General features: G+C 47.1%; 1 protein-coding gene across 1 annotated transcript in view; it reads left to right on the plus strand.

Annotated features, from left to right (window-relative positions):
* SLC12A5 (solute carrier family 12 member 5) overlaps positions 1-20,275 on the plus strand; it is a 111,407-nt gene that overhangs the window by 50,240 nt on the left and 40,892 nt on the right. Inside the window, exons 5-9 of the mRNA XM_073683911.1 lie at positions 906-960; positions 1,435-1,565; positions 3,221-3,462; positions 9,003-9,214; positions 9,389-9,553. Of these exons, the coding sequence (XP_073540012.1) occupies positions 906-960; positions 1,435-1,565; positions 3,221-3,462; positions 9,003-9,214; positions 9,389-9,553 (805 nt within the window). The remainder of the gene's footprint in view (positions 1-905; positions 961-1,434; positions 1,566-3,220; positions 3,463-9,002; positions 9,215-9,388; positions 9,554-20,275) is intronic.

Genomic DNA, 20,275 nt, shown 5'->3' on the forward strand with positions numbered 1-20,275 from the left:
CTTATGTATGACATTGCATCCTCTGTATCTGAAGTGACACCTTTTTCATGTGATATCGGACATAACAGCTGCTGCATTCTTAGATCCTAAGTGATTGAAAGAGATCTTTTGGCCTTCATCCTCCGAGCCGCCTCTCAGATATAAGATACCCTCTAACTGATATGAATTTCTATGTTTTTACAGTCTCCCAAAAAGACTGTACCCTAACCACTTTTCCATGCATAACCATTGACCAACTTTGCCCAGTACATCTGTATATGCCATAGCCTCCTACCCTGTCCAAGTGCTAAATCATTGCGTTTCATGGAGAAAAAACATGTTACATGATCTAATGTGAAAGTCTTGTATTTTTGATTTTCTGGCTGTTCCCTGCATCTGATATCACATGTTCAGACTGTTCACTGCATCTGAAATCATGCTCCCTGGTTGTATGCTGCATCTGGTGTCATATCCTATGAATGTGCACTGCGCTCGGTATCACACCCCTTGAGTGTGCAGTGGTTCTCAGGTTATGTTGACTGAGGGTGCGCCTGATATCACCTTGAGTGTGCACTACATCTCAGTTCCCATTGTCTGAGTGGGTGTTGTATCTCAGGCAATGTTGTCTGAGTATGGATTGCATCTGATATCACATCCTCTTACTGTGCACTGCATTTGATATCATTTACTCCCACCATGCACTGCACCAGGAATCCCCCACATTGCACTGCGTCTGACATCTTCACCTTACCACGCACTGTACCTGAGACAAATTCTCTTCGTGGTGCACTGCTTCTCTTATCCTCCCATGATGCATTGCGTCTCATGTCTTCCCCCCTTATGATGCACTGCTCCTGTCATCATCTACCCCACCCCATTATGCATTGGGTACAGGCTCATGGCGCCTACCTGTGTTTGCTCTGCAGACCATGCTGACTGCTATCTCAATGAGCGCCATCGCTACCAATGGAGTTGTGCCAGGTAGGGGGCAATTTCAGATGAGCAAAATAAGGGAGATGCAGTGCGTGGGAGGAATCGGGTGGGGGTGCACAATACGGCTGGATGCAGACGCAATGTGTGTGGGGGGTGTTGGAGACTATATGCCAGATGCAGGCGCTTTGCCTCAATCAGATTAAATAGGAGCATAAGGGGATTAGTCCTTAAGAAGAATGTGTAGTAATGAAAATGCCTAGTACACAAGTAGAGAAGGAGGAAAGGATTGTAATGAAGTTTCTTGATCAATCTGTATAAAGTTGTCTTTAGTAATAACTGATATACTGTAGTATAGCAATATATTGTCAGGCCTAACATGTAAATCTAATGTACTAAGCACAGCTCTATTGGGTGCAGTGCTTTGATCAGTAATTCAGTGGTTTGAGGTGCAGTGCGGTGATACAAGGTATGATATTGCCCATATTATCAATATATGCTTCTGAGAACTCTATCTCTCTGTAGCTGGCGGCTCATACTACATGATCTCTCGCTCGTTGGGCCCAGAGTTTGGAGGAGCCGTGGGGCTTTGCTTTTACTTGGGGACCACGTTCGCAGGAGCCATGTACATTCTGGGGACCATCGAGATTCTTTTGGTGAGTTATTAATCAATGACTCTGTAAGCAAAAATTACACTTTAAGGCTCTGATTCATCATTTACAGTTTACTGAAGTCGCTTTCCTATTTTTGTCTTGTGTTACGCACTGATTTGTTTGCGCCAGATTCTTCAGAATGGTGCACCCGATTCATTAATTTGGCTCAAAATCAAAAATCTTAAACTTTTTATTTTTTTTGCAACTTATTAGTGCAAAAATTTGGAAGTCCTTTAAAATATCGCACATTTGTGTTAAAATGCGCCAAATGAAAAACTCCAAACAGAGACTGGAATGAGATGCGCAAAAAAAATGCGACATTTGGTAAGAATCGTGTAAAATATCTGGATAAGAAAAGTTGTTGAGGGAAAAAAAAAAGACTTAAAAAACAAACACAACATAAAAATGTGGCACAAAACTTATCGAGAATAAGACACGAATACTAAAGCCACTAAGAAAAAGTGAATTACTCCAGAAAAGTAGAGAAACCACAATGGTGAATCTGGGCCTAAATGTTTTGATCCTTAGATCACAAAATGGTCCAACACATGAAGACGATAAAACAGAGCACATATAGGTGCAGCCAAACCAGAACATTCAAGTAGGAAAAGCAAATACATAAGTTGCCTCTATGACTTCACCTATACCTGATACTTGTTGTTGTTTGCCATCGTAGGTTAACAGTAAGGCGACATTGTTGTGTGTTTACTGGGATTAGCAGAAAAAGCCTTTAGTCTATAATCCAAAACAATCAATGGTTGTAATGATCCAGAAAAGTTTGGTCAATAAGACTACTTTCAGATTAGTATTAAATGTTCTTTATAGCTTGGTAAGAATTGTAAAGTGATTTCCCCACAATAGACTTGTATTACCTATTGACAGAATAGGTGATAAGTATCTAATTTCTGGGAGCTTCATTTCTAGACCCTCCAGTGACCACTAAAGCCCCTCATACACATTAGACTAATTTCTGCCAAACTTTCAAATATTGATGGGTTCTGCCGACAGTCTAATGCATATAGGGGCACCTACCGACTTATTGTTAGGGGGGTTGTTCGATTGGGCATGTCTGATTTTGGACTTCCAATTGCTTTGTTCTCCCGAAAATAAGCAACTGCCAGAGATGTTTGATGATGGCTCTCTCATAGAGAACACAGAAGCTCTTGACCAAACCAGAACTTCTGTGTAAGGGAGAAACGGCCGAGATGCCTGATGGACAAACAATTGTTGAACCATCGTTTGGCTGATAGCCATCTATTGTGTAGTAGATTGTCCTCAGACCACTGTTCCTCCTTTTTGCACTTCCACAGTAGGTTACAGCTTGAAAAAAACAGTCAGCTGAACATGCACCCTTCCGCTTCATTCATTGTCTGTAGAGCTGATGGAAACTGCAGCTTAGTACAAGAAGATTTTTAATGGAGCGATACCACACAAGTTCTATCTACAGTATAGAGGGAGCTTAAGACCCATTCTACTGATTGTTGGAGGTTCCAGTGATGGGGCACCCAGCGATCAGACAGTTATCAGCTGCACTGTAGGTTTGTGTAATAAATCTATTGTGGGAAAATCCACTTAATTGTTAAAAAGACAAGTTAACAACAACATCTCTAAAAGTAAAATTATTTTTCTTAATATGCTGAATCTTTTTCTTTATCCAGACATATCTCTTCCCTAATATGGCCGTCTTTAAGGCACAAGATGCTAGTGAGGAGCCTGCTGCACTACTTAATAACATGCGTGTATATGGCACATGTGTGCTAACCTGCATGGCCATTGTGGTTTTTGTGGGAGTGAAGTACGTCAATAAGTTTGCGTTGGTGTTCTTGGGTTGTGTGATCCTATCAATCTTCTCAATATATGCCGGAGTCATTAAGTCTGCCTTTGACCCACCAGATTTTCCGTGAGTTTCCGTTAATATTCTTTAATGCTACTTATAAGTTTGTATTCCTATGACTGCTTCGTTATCATTTCATTTTATGCAAGTCTTTTCTTGACAGTTAAACAGCAGAACAGTTTCATTCAAAATTTTTATGTATAAGTACAAATGGTCATACACTGCGCTACTTTGTATTGGGGCATATACAACATATTTCCCAATACACCTGCAATAGTGCTTACCTATTCTGCTTTCTTTCAACTGTATCAACCTACAACTAACAGTAAAGGGGCATTTACACTGCAAGATAAACGCATTGGTAAAAATGCTCATTTCCCAATTATTTTGCAGTGTAAACAGGCTGCAGATCACCCGATGAACGAGCGAAATGCTCGTTTTTTGGGTGGACTAACCTTTTGAACAGCGTAAGAGAACGTAGTTCTCGGAGGTGCATCATCCTGTGTAAACAGGACTCTTGCTAACGAGAATCATGGCAGCACTGAGTAATCTAGCATAACATGCTTTTGTCTGTCTCCGTAAATAGGCAACCAGTCAAATGACCACCAATTGTTAAAAGTTTACCGATAGGCAGTCGCATCGTGCCATCGGTCAGTCCATGTAAACGGAACTTTATTCACCAATATAAATGCTGAGATAACTAACCACTCAAGGGTAAATATCAAATGTATTTTATTGAATAATACAATATAATAAAAGAGTAAAAATACTTAAAATAACTGGAGAGCAACACAGAACAAAATGCATAAAAATAGCATCAGATAGGGGGACCAACATACAGGGCAGGTACACAGTATGTATATTATAATAAAGGTTTTACATTAAGAACACAGTATCATTTAAAAAAAACATGTAACAAAGTATGAGTGTGGACTGAAAAATATATAAGCAAGTAAACTGTGAGATCAGGGGGAAAACCCAAATGATCTCACACTAAGTAAAAGGAACACCTACTGTATATTCAGTACATCAGTACAATAATGATAGTGTTAATGTAAGTATATCATACACTGGACCTACTAAGAAGTGCGGTTTGGGGCACCACTTCTTGGTAGGTCCAGTTATGAATATGGTTAGTCAAGATAGACAAATACAGCGCTCCTGACTAAAGATAAAATACATTGGAGTCTTTGACTTCTTCTGATCCCTCCTTTTCTACTTACAGCTTTTCAACTTTCAACTGAAAAAACATACATAAATTGCACCGCAATTATAGTCTAAAATGTCCTCTATGACCAAAAATATATCTACTATTATCACTGTTATATACAAAAATGTATATCTACTAAACTGCCCCCTATTGAGAAGAATACTGCGACTGTACTGCTTTATTTTATTGTGACTATAAAAGCATAAAAAATACATGACTCTTCTGTACTGATTTCCCCTTATCAGCCACAGTATTTTATGGAATTATGGATAGTATATAATAAATTGATAACTACACCATTATGTCACTAGCAGAGCTCAAATTTTAACAAGGCACATTGTGGAGACTTAAGACCCCCATACATATTAGACTAATTTCGGTTGAACCTGCGTACATCGATAGGTTCAGATGCCAGTCTAATGTGTATTGGGGCGCCGTCTTATTGGCGGGGAAGATGACAATCGGGCATGTCCTTTTTTGCATTGTTGATTGTATTGTTCTCCTGGAGATAAGCTGCCAGTTGACCTGTCAGCCGGCGGATTTTTCATGGAGAACACAGGAGCACTCGACTGAACAATGTGTATTGGAGAGCTGACTTAAATTGCTGTTGGCATAATGATTGTACGATGCATCGTTAGGCCAAGAGCCATCTAATATATATGTATAATGTAGATGCCATTTTCAGATTCTTGACTGCATTGGCGAATTTACCCCATCTCTAGCCCTATTCAACGAAAAAACAATAAGATAGTCAAGGAGATGCTGTACATACTATAGCTTGATAAATAAATGTGTCCTTTGGTTTATTCTCACCAGATGTCTTTAATATTGCATATGAAAATCAATAAATATATGCAGAAATTCTACTTAAAAAGAAGCTGAGTCGCAGGGTACATCCAGGAAACTGCAGTGCTAAACAGTCTGCTGTTAATTCCTGGGCAGGAGTAGAAATGTAAAAATAGCAGAAACCATAATTAAAAGTACTTTGTAATGAAGGCACAAATGTCATCTCAATAGTGCTGTATACTAAAAGTGTGGTGGCCAATCTGTAAATGCAAAGATACTTGTTATTAATCATTAGTGATTTATTTTATCATTATCATTGTTACTTTTGCTTGTATTTTGCCTATTTTGAAATTGACTTAAATTATTTGAAAAATAGTCGGCAAATCGAAATACCTGCTCAAGACACAGATTGGTTGGGTACAATTTAACTATGCATGTTTAGGCAGGATGCACACATCCATGAAATACAGACTATTCTCAGATCGGAAGATCCGATCACTGGGTCTCCCGACCCGAGTTAACTACTTCATAAGCACCTGTGAAGCAATTAGGTCAGGTCGGGAGACTCGGCAGTCGGGCCAGGTTTTCTGATCCAAGTACAGTCCATATTTCATGGATGTGCGAAACCAGTCTGAGGACTGCAATGTACAGACTGGCCATGGATTTCCCCACCCGAGCGTGACAGCCTCATAGAAATATATGAAGCTGTCATGCTCCGGTCAGGAGACCCGTGGCCAGTCCGTACATTGTGGTCTGTGATCGGATCGAGATCCATGGACATCTTCATGAGCCACTAGGCAGCTTTAACTGTGACCTCATAGCTAGTCTTTATTCAAAGAGTTAGCCAGATAAAGGATTGGATGTTATCAGAATACAGAAAATCTCCCACCACACACCCAAATTAGTAAATAAGGCTTTCACTGAGAAATTTGATAGGACATGGTGGATAAGCTTTAAATGAAATGTCTTCAGAAAAGCAATGAAATTAAAGAGGTTGTCCACTACCTTAGGATAGGTCAGCAATGTTTGATTGGTCAGAGTCCGACACCCCCGTCGATCAGCAGTTATCGGTGTCGGTGACCCCGGCCGGAGGTACTTACATGCAGAGCTGGCTGTCTAGTTGTAGTGGCCCCTGAGGGGTGCTACACATCCACCCCATATTGATTTGAATAGGAGGCAGATGTGCAGTACCCTCCACTACAAGTAGACGGCCAGCTCTGCAAGTGAGTACACCTCCGATAACAACTGATCGGAGGGGGTGCCGGGTATCAGACCCTGACTGATAAGGCCATCAATGTAGAAGCAGTGGAAAACAACCTTTTTAAGCCATAAATTTTGCACTTTATATGCATATATATTTTCTATCTAGACTGTGAAATTAGACAGAAAATAATTCATTACATAGTGCTCGCAGTACAAATCCTCTGATCAAAAACCAGACAAATAAAGGGTTCCATTCCACTAAACTGGAAAATTCAGGTGTAAGTAGAGGTGCACAAAATTCAAGTGTGCACGCTGTTTGATAGAATTCTGAATCTGCAAAGTAGCTGAGGGTTGTGTCAAGTTCTTAAATGGGAAATATTGCAAAGCACTTGAAAAAAAAGCAACTTTCCTTTCATTAAAAATCTTCTTTTCTCCATTGTCAAGAATGGAGGGATTATTAATTGTACAGTTTACAGCTCGTTGTCTAGATTATCGTCTATCTCTGCAATCTAACAGAGGTGGCCGGTTTCCTAGGAAAGGAATGATTGCTTGCAAGCTGTTTGTTACACAGCCGGTAAGTGCTGCTCTGAAGCTGGCCGAATTTTTGGCTTCTGGCCACCTTCATGCCCTTGAGTTCCTCTGATGCTGCAAAGATAAAGATGCCTTTTCTTGCAGCATAGGAGAGGACACTGTTCAGACAAGCAGAGCAACCATGATGCTGGTCTAAACGGTCAATCTACAGGTGGGTTTCCAGAACAAAGAAGATTAGACAACTCCTTTAAGTTTCTGAACCATCATAGAGTTAAATGAGTGGTCAATAAATAATGACTCTGCAAGGTTAACGGGGTTGGACCAGGAACACAATTTATCACTTTTCCACAGGATAGGTTGATAATGTATGATAGCTTGAGGTTCCACAACAGGTTTGGCTATTTCTTCCAGTTCTACAGCTACTGAATGGAGTAGTCTGTATGCATAGCCATTGCTCCATTGGAACAAGTGACATGAAAATAAAAAATAACCAACACACGTCACAGAAATAATATAGTCACTCCAAAATCAATATAACAACACACATCACCCACTATAGGCAATACTAGGGGGTATACTGGAGTCTAGTCACAAATAAGATTAAACATTTAAATTTTTATTGAATCATCTTAAAAACGATTATTACACACACTTAAAAAGTTAAGTAGGAAAATTTCAGCTGAACATGATTGTACATATGGGACTCAAACCGAAGGCTCATTTTTGTGGAGAATAGGGTTAAGGCATATACATATATCAATGAAAGACAACCCAGCTTAATAATAAACGACCCGAAATCATAAAGTGCAAATGCCATCTAAAGTGTCAGTGCCAGCAGCATGGGCTTGTTTCCCGAATAATAACTATCTCAGGAAAAAATGTCAAGTGACAATAATGTGCTGCCTCTATATAATAAGCATAAAGTGCAAATGCCTTAAATCATGTCAGTGCCCACAGTAGTTACTGGAGGTCTGGATATTCCAGTCTAATCTTCATGATGAACTGCAACAGATATATGTGCCCAAAGCCTAATCACTATATCCCCAGCAGATGTTGAGATGATGACTACTTACAGCCAACAGAGAGAGAGAGTAGCCCACTGCTCCTGGTGCTGCACCCCGACGACGCCGTTTCGCCACGCTTCTTCCTGTATTTCACTGGAAGTTAGTTATTATTCGGGAAACAAGCCCATGCTGCTGGCACTGACACTTTAGATGGCATTTGCACTTTATGTCTTCGGGTCGTTTATTATTAAGCTGGGTTGTCTTTCATTGACATATGTATATGCCTTAACCCTATCCTCCACAAAAATGAGCCTTCGGTTTGAGACCCATATGTACAATTCAGTTCAGCTGAAATTTTCCTGCTTAACTTCTTAAGTGTGTGTAATAATCGTTTTTAATATGATTCAATAAAAATTAAAATGTTTAATCTTATTTGTGACTAGACTCCAGTATACCCCCTAGTATTGCCTATAGTGGGTGATGTGTGTTGTTATATGAAAATAAAAAAGAACAATAGATTACTTACCCTTTGAATAAAGTGTTGCTTACTTGTATGATATTCTAAACCATCATTCACATGACCACTACAGTCAATCACTGGCCCCATGAAAATGTTACCGCTAAGAGCAGTGATTGGCCAGAGCGGTAACAAGAATGATGGATGAGACATCATCACTTCTGGTTCCAACCGGGAATACAGGAGTGTGATCCTGGAGCAAGCAAAGTAATGCTTATCTCTTTATTTTTGAACATTCCTAGTTCTAAAAAAGTATTCAGGAAAATATTTTTAATTTTTTCTTTTTGGCTGTAATTCTGTATTTCTTTATTAATGTGCACAATTTCTGCTGTCCTCTTTCTTCACTTCTTTTCAGTATCTGCATCCTTGGCAACCGCACTCTTTCCCGAAAAGGTTTTGATATCTGTGCTAAGTTTATAGACATTGGGAATGAGACAGTCACCACCAAGCTGTGGGCTCTTTTCTGTTCCTCTCCGTTCTTGAATGCGACGTGTGACCTGTACTTCTCTCAGAATAATGTCACAGAGATTCAGGGCATTCCTGGAGCAGCTAGCACTCTTATCCAAGGTGAATTGTTACAGAGGCAGATAAAAAGCTCTTGTTAGTAAAAGGAGAAACCATTTTATACAATGATAGAAACAATAAAATATTGTGTGTAAATTAAAATTAGCTTCATGATTCATATCTGAAAGTACATTCTGGAGGGTAATCATCCTGTACTTTTTCTATTTAACTCTTTAGAAAACGTGTGGTCAAATTATTTAACCAAAGGCGTTATGGTGGAGAAAAGTGGCATGCAATCTGTACCCTCTGGAGAACCAGTCAATCTAGACCAGCCATATGTCTTTAGCGACATGACAACATATTTCACACTATTAGTGGGAATTTATTTTCCCTCTGTTACAGGTACATTTTTCTTTCTTGCATTCTTAGAATCATGGCTTTTTTGTGTTGATGTGGCTGTATAATTTCAGAGTTTTTAAAGTTGAAGGTAGACTTAAGTCCACTGAGTTCAACCTATAGCCTAACGTGTTGATTCAAAGGAAAGCAAAAACCTCATGGGGCAGACAATAATAGCTCCATATTAGGGGAAAAATTCTTTACCAACTCCACATATGGCAATCAGACTAGTTCCCTGGATCAACATCCCAACACAAAATCTAGTACATCATTCATTTCTTGAATTTTAATAGTGAATCAAACATTACAGCATTATGTGGATGTGAGTTCCATAGTCTCACTGCTCTTACAGTAAAGAATCCGCATCTGTGATTATGATTAAACCTTCTTTCCTCTAGACGTGGAAGATGCCCCCTTGTCTCCTCCACAGTTCTAGGTTTAAAAAGATCATTAGAAAGATGTCTGTACTGTCCCCTCATATAATTGTACATTGTAATAATAGCGCCTCTAAACCTTCATGTTTCCAAATTGAATAAAACCAAGTGTAATAACCTGTCTTGGTATTGCAGACCCCCCAGTCCTCTAATAACCTTGGTCGCTCTTCTCTGCACCCGCTCTAGTTCAGCCAGGGCCTGCTCCAGGTTTTTCTGGGCCCCGGGCGAAAGAGTCTCAGTGGGCCCCTTTAATACATACCACGATTCATGATGCACAATTACCGCAGAGAAATATATATATATAGTACAATGCCGAAGATTTCACTTCTTACATTACATGAGCGATATCTATTGTAAATTCCACAATAGCTCAGAAACCAGCGAATCGCTCCACACAGAATACTGGCCCCCATATAAGGCCCCATACGGAATACTGGCCCCCATATAAGGCCCCATACGGAATACTGGCCCCCATATAAGGCCCCATACGGAATACTGGCCCCCATATAAGGCCCCATACGGAATACTGGCCCCCATATAAGGCCCCATACGGAATACTGGCCCCCGTATAAGGCCCCATACGGAATACTGGCCCCCATATAAGGCCCATATGGAATACTGGCCCCCATATAAGGCTCCATACGGAATACTTGGCCCCCATATAAGGCTCCATACAGAATACTGGCCTCCATATAAGGCTCCATACGGAATACTGGCCCCCATATAAGGCTCCATACAGAATACTGGCCCCCATATAACGCTCCATACAGGATACTGGTCCCCTTATAAAGCTGCATACAGGATACTGGCCCCCATATAACGCTCCATACAGGATACTGGTCCCCTTATAAAGCTCCATACAGTACACTGGCCCCATATAACGCTCCATACAGGATACTGGTCCCCTTATAACGCTCCATACAGGATACTGGCCCCCATGTACTGCTGCATGCAGGCTGTTACCCCCCACATAATGCCCCATACAGGCTGTCCCCCCCCTTATAATGCTCCATGCAGGCTGTTACCCCCCACATAATGCCCCATACAGGCTGTCCCCCCCCCCTTATAATGCTCCATGCAGGCTGTTCCCCCCACATAATGCACTATGCAGGCTGTCCCCCCCCCTTATAATGCCCCACGCAGGCTGTTCCCCACCTTATAATGCCCCATGCAGGCTGTCACCCCTCCTCTTTATAATGCCCCATGCAGGATGTCACCCCCTCTCTTTATAATGCCCCATGCAGGATGTCACCCCCCTCTCTTTATAATGCCCCATGCAGGATGTCACCCCCCCTCTTTATAATGCCCCATGCAGGATGTCACCCCCTCTCTTTATAATGCCCCATGCAGGATGTCAACCCCTCTCTTTATAATGCCCCATGCAGGATGTCACCCCCTCTATTATTATGCCCCATGCAGGCTGTCACCCCCTCTCTCTATAATGCCCCATGCAGGATGTCACCCCCTCTCTCTATAATGCCCCATGCAGGATGTCACCCCCCCTCTCTTTATAATGCCCTATGCAGGATGTCACACCCCCTCTCTTTATAATGCCCCATGCAGGATGTCACCCCCCCTCTCTTTATAATGCCCCATGCAGGATGTCACCCCCCCTCTCTTTATAATGCCCCATGCAAGATGTCACCCCCCCCATATTATGCCCCATGCAGGATGTCACCCCTCCCCCCATATTATGCCCCATGCCTCCATACATTAAAAAAAAGAAAAAAAAATCAAATACTCACCTCCCTCCTCCTCACCTGCTGCCCGCTGCTCAGGTCCGGACTCCAGCGTTGCCGGCGTCGTCCCGCTCTGCGCTCCCTGTGACGGCTCAGGGGAGCGCGCAGTGGAAAGACGTCACCGTGCCCTCTGACCTGAGACGTCACAGAGAGTGCAGAGCAGGAAGACAGCGGATCTGCGGAGGCATGGGGAGAGGTATGTATCCGGCTGCCGGGGCCCTGAGCAAGCGGCAGAGAAGGGCGGGCGCTGACACCGCTCTCCTCCGCCCATAGCCCAGCGGGGTGCGCGACCGCCAGTGGGCACCCCTGCCTGCTCAGGGCCCCGGCACTTGCCCGGGTGCGCCGGGTGCTGACGCCGGCCCTGAGTTCAGCTATGTCTTTCTTATACACCGGAGACCAGAACTGTACACAGTATTCTAAGTGTGGCCGCACTAGTGAATTGTATAGAGGCAAAACTATGTTCTCATCATGAGCATCTATGCCTCTTTTAATGCATCCTATTATTTTATTTGCTTTGGCTGACACTGATTATTAAAGTTGAGTTTGCTGTCCACGCATACACGCAAGTCTTTTTCAGTGAAAGTTTTACCCAGCATTCTAAAAATGTAGTACCTGATTATATATTTTATTTCCTCTACCCAAGTGCATAACCTTACATTTATCTACATTAAACTTCAATTATCATTTCTCAGCCCAAGCCTCCAGCTTATATATATTCCTGGGTAACATTAAATTATCCTTCTCTGTGTTGATTACCCTGCAGAGTTTAGTATCATCTGCAAATATTGAAATTTTACTCTGCATGCCCCCTAGAAGGTCATTAATAAATATGTTAAAAAGAAGAGGACCCAATACTGACCCCTGTGGTATCCCACTATTAACTGTGACTGTAGTATGTTTTCAATGGCACCATTCTGAAGTATAGTTAATTAACTTTTATTTATTTAATTTTGGGGGAGAGGGTGCAAAAACACCCTCAAAAAATGCAATTAAGCAACTGTTTGGGTTTTGTTTCTTGAGTTTCATTTTCATGTTTACTGTACAGTATAAATGACATGTTAACTTTAATCTGTGGGGTGGTATGATTACAGAGACACCAAATGTATGTTTTTATTTTTTTTACTACTGTGGCATAATAAAAATGACTTAAAAAATGTTTTTTTTATCGTCATATTCACAGCACCAATTAATTTTTTTTTTCATCAAAGGATCTGACCTGGGACTTTTTTTTATATTTGATGTTTTCAATGGTTTTCAATGGTACCATTTTTGGGATCATACGACTTTTTCATTACTTTTTACTATTTTCAAACTTGCATTGAAGGAAGCTCTGTCAGAAATCATGTCATTTTCATTGGCAGAAGAAGAACAGCATTTTTTTTTTTCTGTTAAAATGATGTGATGCTAGTCACTACTCACAGACAAGCCGTGAGGCTGGGTAGTAAAGAGGTTTGGGGTCAGATACCAAGAGGGCTCATCATACACAAAGCGATAAGGCAAAGGCGTAGTCAGGTAACAGTCTGAGGTAAGAATTCAGGGAAGGTAGCGGATCAAGACAAAGGGTAAGGCAAATGGATAGTCAAAGGCAAGGTCCAAGGTCGGGCAGCAAAGATCAAATACAAGAACACAGAGAACAGAGCAAGTGTACACCATTTGAGCAAAGCTACAACTGGAACTAATTGGAGGCAGAGAGACAACTAAATAGCCAGGTATTGATTCAAATAGCAGACACATGGAAGAAGCCTCGGCAAGTCCAAGACCCTGATTGGACCGCTGAACTGTCACTCATCATACTGACCACTCTGCACGCCATGTCCTAGATTAGTTTTCTTCATGTTACGGGAACAGGAAAAACAGAATTCAAATAGTAGTGTGAATCTAGCCCACTGCTGAAATGGAAGATATCTTTGATCCCGAAAGTTGAGTTTGAAGCCTGGCTATGTGACTCATTGTAGCATCGGCGTCTCTGCCCCCTGCCAGGCAGAGACGCAGTCCCCCCTACCACCGCGGTCCTACTCTGGCATCTTCCGGCCTTCCTGCTGCTGCTGGTGCACGCAGCTTCCCTGGCACTGTGCTTAGGGCGCGCGCTCCCTCCTTCTTAAAGGGCCGCGCGCGCCGTCCTAAAAAGTCCCCGACCAATGGCCGGAGGACTTTCTCTATAAAAGGCACCTCCTCCAATATGGAGGTGCCCGTGCTAGGTTGTTGCTCTGTTATACTTACTTTGCTTCAGCCCTCAGGTCCTCTGCAAGTCAGTCCTGTCCGCCAGTCTGTTCTTCAGTCCAGTCTGCCAGTCTGACTACTTTCCAGCCCGACAGTCTGCCTACAGTCCAGTCCGCCAGTCTGTCTATGGGCTCTGCCTGCCTGCTTACCTGCCTGCACCTGCCTGTTACCTTCCGTGTCCGCCAGTCTGCTTACCTGGAAGCACCTGCCTGTCACCTGCCGTGCCCGCCCGCTTACCTGGAAGCACCTGCCTGTTACCTGCCGTGCCCGCTTGCCTGCTTACCTGGAAGCACGGGCCTTTACCTGCCGTGCCCGCTTGCCTGGAAGCACCTGCCTGTTACCTGTTGTGCCCGCCAGCTTGCCTACCCGGAGCACCTGTCTGGCTACCAGCCGAGTCAGTCTGCCTGTCTGCCCGGACCACCCATCAGCCTGCCTGCCGTGTTCTTCCACTGTACCGGTCAGTTCCTGCCTTCTGACCCGTGGGAGTTACCTGCTCTCATACAAGGTCGGTCCCAGAGTGGCACCTGGTTCCTCTGGTTCACAGAGTCGACTGAGCCGCCGTGCAACCTTGGTCAGGCCGAGTAGATACTTAGTCACACCCCTCTGGTCCCTCCTTGCACGGCAGCACAGAGGTTCCACCACCCAGATCCGTAACAGTTTGCACGGGCCATGGAGCCCGGTGGCTCCCAGGCTCCTTCGCTTTCTGACCTGTACCAGGAGGTTTCTCGTCAGAGATCCCAACAGGAAACTATCCTGACCTACCTGCGGTCTGTCAACTCCCGCCTGGACACGCTGTCCATCCCACCTGTGTCCATCTCAAGCCGAGCGGCATCCTCAGCCTACTAGTGTCATGGCATCCGGCCCTGGTCCTCGGCTCTCTGCGCCTCCACGTTTTGGTGGTGACCCCGTCTTATGTCGGGGTTTTCTAAACCAGTGCATGTGACGCGCCCCCTGGGACATATTCCTTTTTGAGGGGAATACCCGGCACCGGATCGGATGGGGGGTTGTAGTCTCCGAGCGGCTGTGACCCGGTCCCGTGCCCAGGGCGTCAAGCTAAGTGTTATGTGGCAGTCCTACAGATGTTATTAAAGTTCTTTTATGTCGACTACGCCACCCGTTGTGATGCGGTCACTGTGGCCGCCGCTGCAGCAGGGTCCGCTGAGGCTGATGGTGGATGTGCAGCTTGGTGGGATAACCCCCAACGGGAGGGGTATAGCCTCAGAGGGGACAGGCGCAGAGGATGGGGGTTGTGGTGGTGCGGTGCAGCCGGCAATGAAGACAGACTCGGGTTGTGCAGTTAAGGGAGTTTACTTACTGCTGATGTTTCGGTCACTCCAGCTGTTAGTGACCACCCGAGCCGTGCTGCGTCCACCAGGTCCTGGATCCAGCCAACCCCCAAACAAGTCCGGAGCGTGGCCCTGAGCTCTCCCTCTGTCCTTTCTTCAGCCGTCCCCACCAGGGATTCACCTAGGTCCAGCTCCCTCGGGCCTTCTTGTGGGACACCCTTGGCCCTGGGTTCCCTGACCCTTCATGTGGTTTGCCTTCAGGGTGAATGTGGTGGGTGACCGTGGTAAACGCTGCCCACGATCTCCGGTCTCTGGCTGGGGATTGTTTTTGCCCCCACCAGCTTGGGTTCCGGTACCCTCTTGCTGACTCCTCACCCGGTGCTCTAATTTGGGTTCTTGGGTCCCTTCAGTCTTCCCCCTCTGGGTCTTTCTCTTTCTTTCTCCTCTCTCTCTCTCCAGGGCTGCTGTTTCCTTTTCTCTCTCCAACTGACTTGTTCTCAGCGTCTGACCCTGATCTAAGTTGGTGCCCTCCTTATATATCCCTCTATGTGTGAGCTCAGGTGACCAGCACCCAATGAGCTCCTATCACTACCCAGACTGCTCCCCCTATCTGCCCCTACACTACATGGGATGTACCACCCCCCTCCCACTCCAGCCAGGAACAGACTCGGTCGTACCTGCACATTTCTAAGTGGGAGTACCGTCGGCCTGCTCCTCTGGAATGGGATGTATGTAGTGCATGCAGTCTATCTGAGCTCAGTTCCACACTCCTTCCTTACCCGGGAGTGGAATATCACACCTCTGGGTTGAGGTGCAATACCCCTGTAGCAGCCGAATCCTCAGGGTGCTACATTCCCCCCTGGTAAATCACAGCACGTCCTCGGGCTGTAAGACAAAAACACCAAAACATACAAAATTTTTATATAAACATATAAAACATATAAGACATTATATATATAACATATCTTATCAGATAAAACTTTCTCGTAGACTTCTCTTGTCTCTGGTTCCTCCTCCGGACACTGTGCAACGTGTGTCCGGGAAAAGTGCGACAGTCTCTTAGAAAAATCTGGTTTTCTTATAAAACCGGTAGGGGGCGCTTTAGGACGCGCAACTATATACAGGGAAGTTGGAAGTTGGCCGCTCTCAGTCCTCGGCCAGTTAGAGGAAAGGGAATGGCTGCTCACAGTCCTCAGCCTGTAGGATGAAGGGGTTAACGGGTAAAACAGTTCACTGGTCCCAACGGGGACTATTTTAGCAGCAACAACAGTTCCAGTTCCTTTATACCCTGATTGGGTAACTATTTACAACACCTGCTCTGCCGCACTCAACGGCGTCTTCCTCCTGCTCTTTGCTTATAGCTGGTTGTTACTTCAGACCCGTCCGGGTCCTCTTGCTCCTCCTCCTCGCACCGCAACTCCTCCTCCGTCAGGCGGTGTACGTGGAGGGCGTAAGGTCCTTTGGCACACTTGTGCCGGGTGAAAGTGACCTCGTCTCCGACGTAGAGGTCACGGCCTTTGTGACCTTCCGGCAGGTGGGACTCGACGTCTCTGCGAGTCACAAAAACGTCACCGCGGTTGTTACGGTCCCGAATAAAGCCCCACCCATGCTGCGGGTTGAACTTTATCACTGTCCCGATGGTGCGGGGACAATGCGCTGCACGGGGGTTCCTCCTAGTCCGGCTCCTCTGCTCCGCGCTCTGGATTTGGGCCTGTTGTTCTCTGACCCGCCTCTCCTCCCGTTCTCTCTTAAACTCTGCCAGCTGTTGACGGCAACACTCTGTACGTTCAGCTGCGGCTGCCCGAGTTTCTCCGGTGAACCCCATCAAATCTTCTCCCGTGGGGTCCCACACGAATTGGGCTTCTGCTAGAGGAGGCGAGACCCGAGCCACGGGCTTCGGAGCCGGGATTAGGGGCTCACACAAGGGCCCTAGTCTTTGCTGCCGCTCCAGCTCAGGGTACCCTTCGGGCCAGATGAAGGGCCGCCCGTCCGGCCATGTGAGCTGGCCGAAGAGGTCCTCCCCCAGGTGTGGCACCCTAGGTATTGCGGGCGCGGGCGCGGTGGTGGTGGCGCCCGGGTTGCCCAGGCCTTGCGGCCAGGCCTGGGGCACCTGGAAGGTGAAGGGCACCGTTAGGACGGCGGCGCCCTGGGCTACCTGGCCTTGCGACCAGGCCGGAGGCTCCGCAGAGGTAGGGGGCGCTGTTGGTGTTGCGGCGCCCGGAGGTACTAGGCCTTGCGACCAGGCTGGTGGTACTTCCTGCTTTGTCACGCTCCGGGTCGGGGCGCGTGACGTCACAGGGGTCGCTGCGGCGGCTTCCGGTCGGGGCCTAGTCCATGGCGGTGACCTGGCGGCTACGGGCACAGCAGGGGGACTTTCGGGCTCTGCGACGGGGAGCTGGGGCAGGTGAGCGGTGTCACGGCTTGGGGTATAGGCGTCCCCTTTACCTGCCTCCATGCGTTCGGCTCCCTCCTCGGCGCCGTCTCCGGCCTTGGGTCCTCCTGCGCCATCCTCAGAGGCGGTCTGCTTCCTCTTCCAGGGTAGCGTGCTCCGCTGACTGGTCTCTGCGTGCTGAGCCATCTCCCGGCTCCACTCCGCCAGTATCTCCCGCTGTACCCGGGCCATCCTCCGTGCGAGGCCCTCCAGGGCTGTTTGTGCACACTCCCGGTCTCGGGGGAGCTGCGCTAGGATCTCCGCTAGACCTAGCGGGGTTGTGGACTCTAGCAGGCTCCTGACCATCGGGTCGGTGCTGCTCTGCTCGGCTTCCGGCAGGCTCCTGGCCAGCGGGCCGGTGCTGCTCTGCCCTCCTTCCTCGGTCTCTAGCAGACTTCTGGCCAGCGGGCCGGTGCTGTTCTGCTTTCTCTCCATCTCCGGGTGAGCTCCTCCGCTACTCCTTGTTAGACCTCTTGCCTCCGGGTGCGCTCGCTCCAGACTGCCCCAAGCGACACCCATCTTTTCTCTTCTCTTTCGTCTCCTCCCACCTCGAGGGCGGTCCCGGGGCAACTCGGTGACTGTCAGCTCCAGGGGGAGTTCTTTCACGCTGACAGACACCTCCAGCATCACAGTCTCTGTTGGTGGGGGCGGTTTCCACTTTTGGCGCCATTTTCTGTCCTGGCCCACGATGGGAGGTGGCCTCTTGCCCTCCTTTGGCACGCCCATAATGGCGTCCGCTGCTCTTCCAAGGCGGGAAATCGGCGGTTTTGGCGGGAAGCGTCGCCCAGTGGCGGGAAACTCTGCAGATGGCGGGAACAAGCTGGAAATGGCGGACAATCGGCGGGAAACGACTGGTGATGGAGTCCGATGGCGTGGACCCTCCGGAACCGGCAGGAGTCTTCTTTCTGAGGTAAACTTGCACTTTTCTTCAGGCACGCAGTACCCGGGTGTTGCGGGCACGTAATCCTGCCGACTACGCCAAAGTTGACGCGCCCCCTGGGACATATTCCTTTTTGAGGGGAATACCCGGCACCGGATCGGATGGGGGGTTGTAGTCTCCGAGCGGCTGTGACCCGGTCCCGTGCCCAGGGCGTCAAGCTAAGTGTTATGTGGCAGTCCTACAGATGTTATTAAAGTTCTTTTATGTCGACTACGCCACCCGTTGTGATGCGGTCACTGTGGCCGCCGCTGCAGCAGGGTCCGCTGAGGCTGATGGTGGATGTGCAGCTTGGTGGGATAACCCCCAACGGGAGGGGTATAGCCTCAGAGGGGACAGGCGCAGAGGATGGGGGTTGTGGTGGTGCGGTGCAGCCGGCAATGAAGACAGACTCGGGTTGTGCAGTTAAGGGAGTTTACTTACTGCTGATGTTTCGGTCACTCCAGCTGTTAGTGACCACCCGAGCCGTGCTGCGTCCACCAGGTCCTGGATCCAGCCAACCCCCAAACAAGTCCGGAGCGTGGCCCTGAGCTCTCCCTCTGTCCTTTCTTCAGCCGTCCCCACCAGGGATTCACCTAGGTCCAGCTCCCTCGGGCCTTCTTGTGGGACACCCTTGGCCCTGGGTTCCCTGACCCTTCATGTGGTTTGCCTTCAGGGTGAATGTGGTGGGTGACCGTGGTAAACGCTGCCCACGATCTCCGGTCTCTGGCTGGGGATTGTTTTTGCCCCCACCAGCTTGGGTTCCGGTACCCTCTTGCTGACTCCTCACCCGGTGCTCTAATTTGGGTTCTTGGGTCCCTTCAGTCTTCCCCCTCTGGGTCTTTCTCTTTCTTTCTCCTCTCTCTCTCTCTCCAGGGCTGCTGTTTCCTTTTCTCTCTCCAACTGACTTGTTCTCAGCGTCTGACCCTGATCTAAGTTGGTGCCCTCCTTATATATCCCTCTATGTGTGAGCTCAGGTGACCAGCACCCAATGAGCTCCTATCACTACCCAGACTGCTCCCCCTATCTGCCCCTACACTACATGGGATGTACCACCCCCCTCCCACTCCAGCCAGGAACAGACTCGGTCGTACCTGCACATTTCTAAGTGGGAGTACCGTCGGCCTGCTCCTCTGGAATGGGATGTATGTAGTGCATGCAGTCTATCTGAGCTCAGTTCCACACTCCTTCCTTACCCGGGAGTGGAATATCACACCTCTGGGTTGAGGTGCAATACCCCTGTAGCAGCCGAATCCTCAGGGTGCTACACATGCTGCACTTTGAACTCCGGGCGCATCAGTTTCCCTCCGACCGGGCCAAGATGGCGCTCATCATGTCTCACCTCACCGGGGAAGCATTGGCATGGCTAAACCCTCTATGGGAGAGAGGGGATCCCCTGGTGTCCAATCTTCCGGCTTTCCTCACTGCCTTCCGGAAGGTCTTCGATGAGCCCAGACGAAAGACTTCTACTGCCTCCTCTCTTCTCCGTCTCCGCCAAGGGAGTTTCACCATGGGCCAATATGCCATACAGTTCCATACCCTCGCATCTGAGCTTGCCTGGAACAATGAGGCCCTGGTGTCCACCTTCTGGAGGGGTCTTTCCGGACGGATCAAGGATGAGCTAGCTGGTCGTGACATCCCTTCCACCCTTGACGACCTGGTGTCAGTAGCTACCCGGATTGACATCCGTTTCTTGGAACGA

Source organism: Phyllobates terribilis, unplaced genomic scaffold (assembly GCF_046119375.1).
Source record: "Phyllobates terribilis strain yellow unplaced genomic scaffold, ASM4611937v1 Scaffold_5__5_contigs__length_657084704, whole genome shotgun sequence".
NCBI lineage: Eukaryota > Metazoa > Chordata > Amphibia > Anura > Dendrobatidae > Phyllobates > Phyllobates terribilis.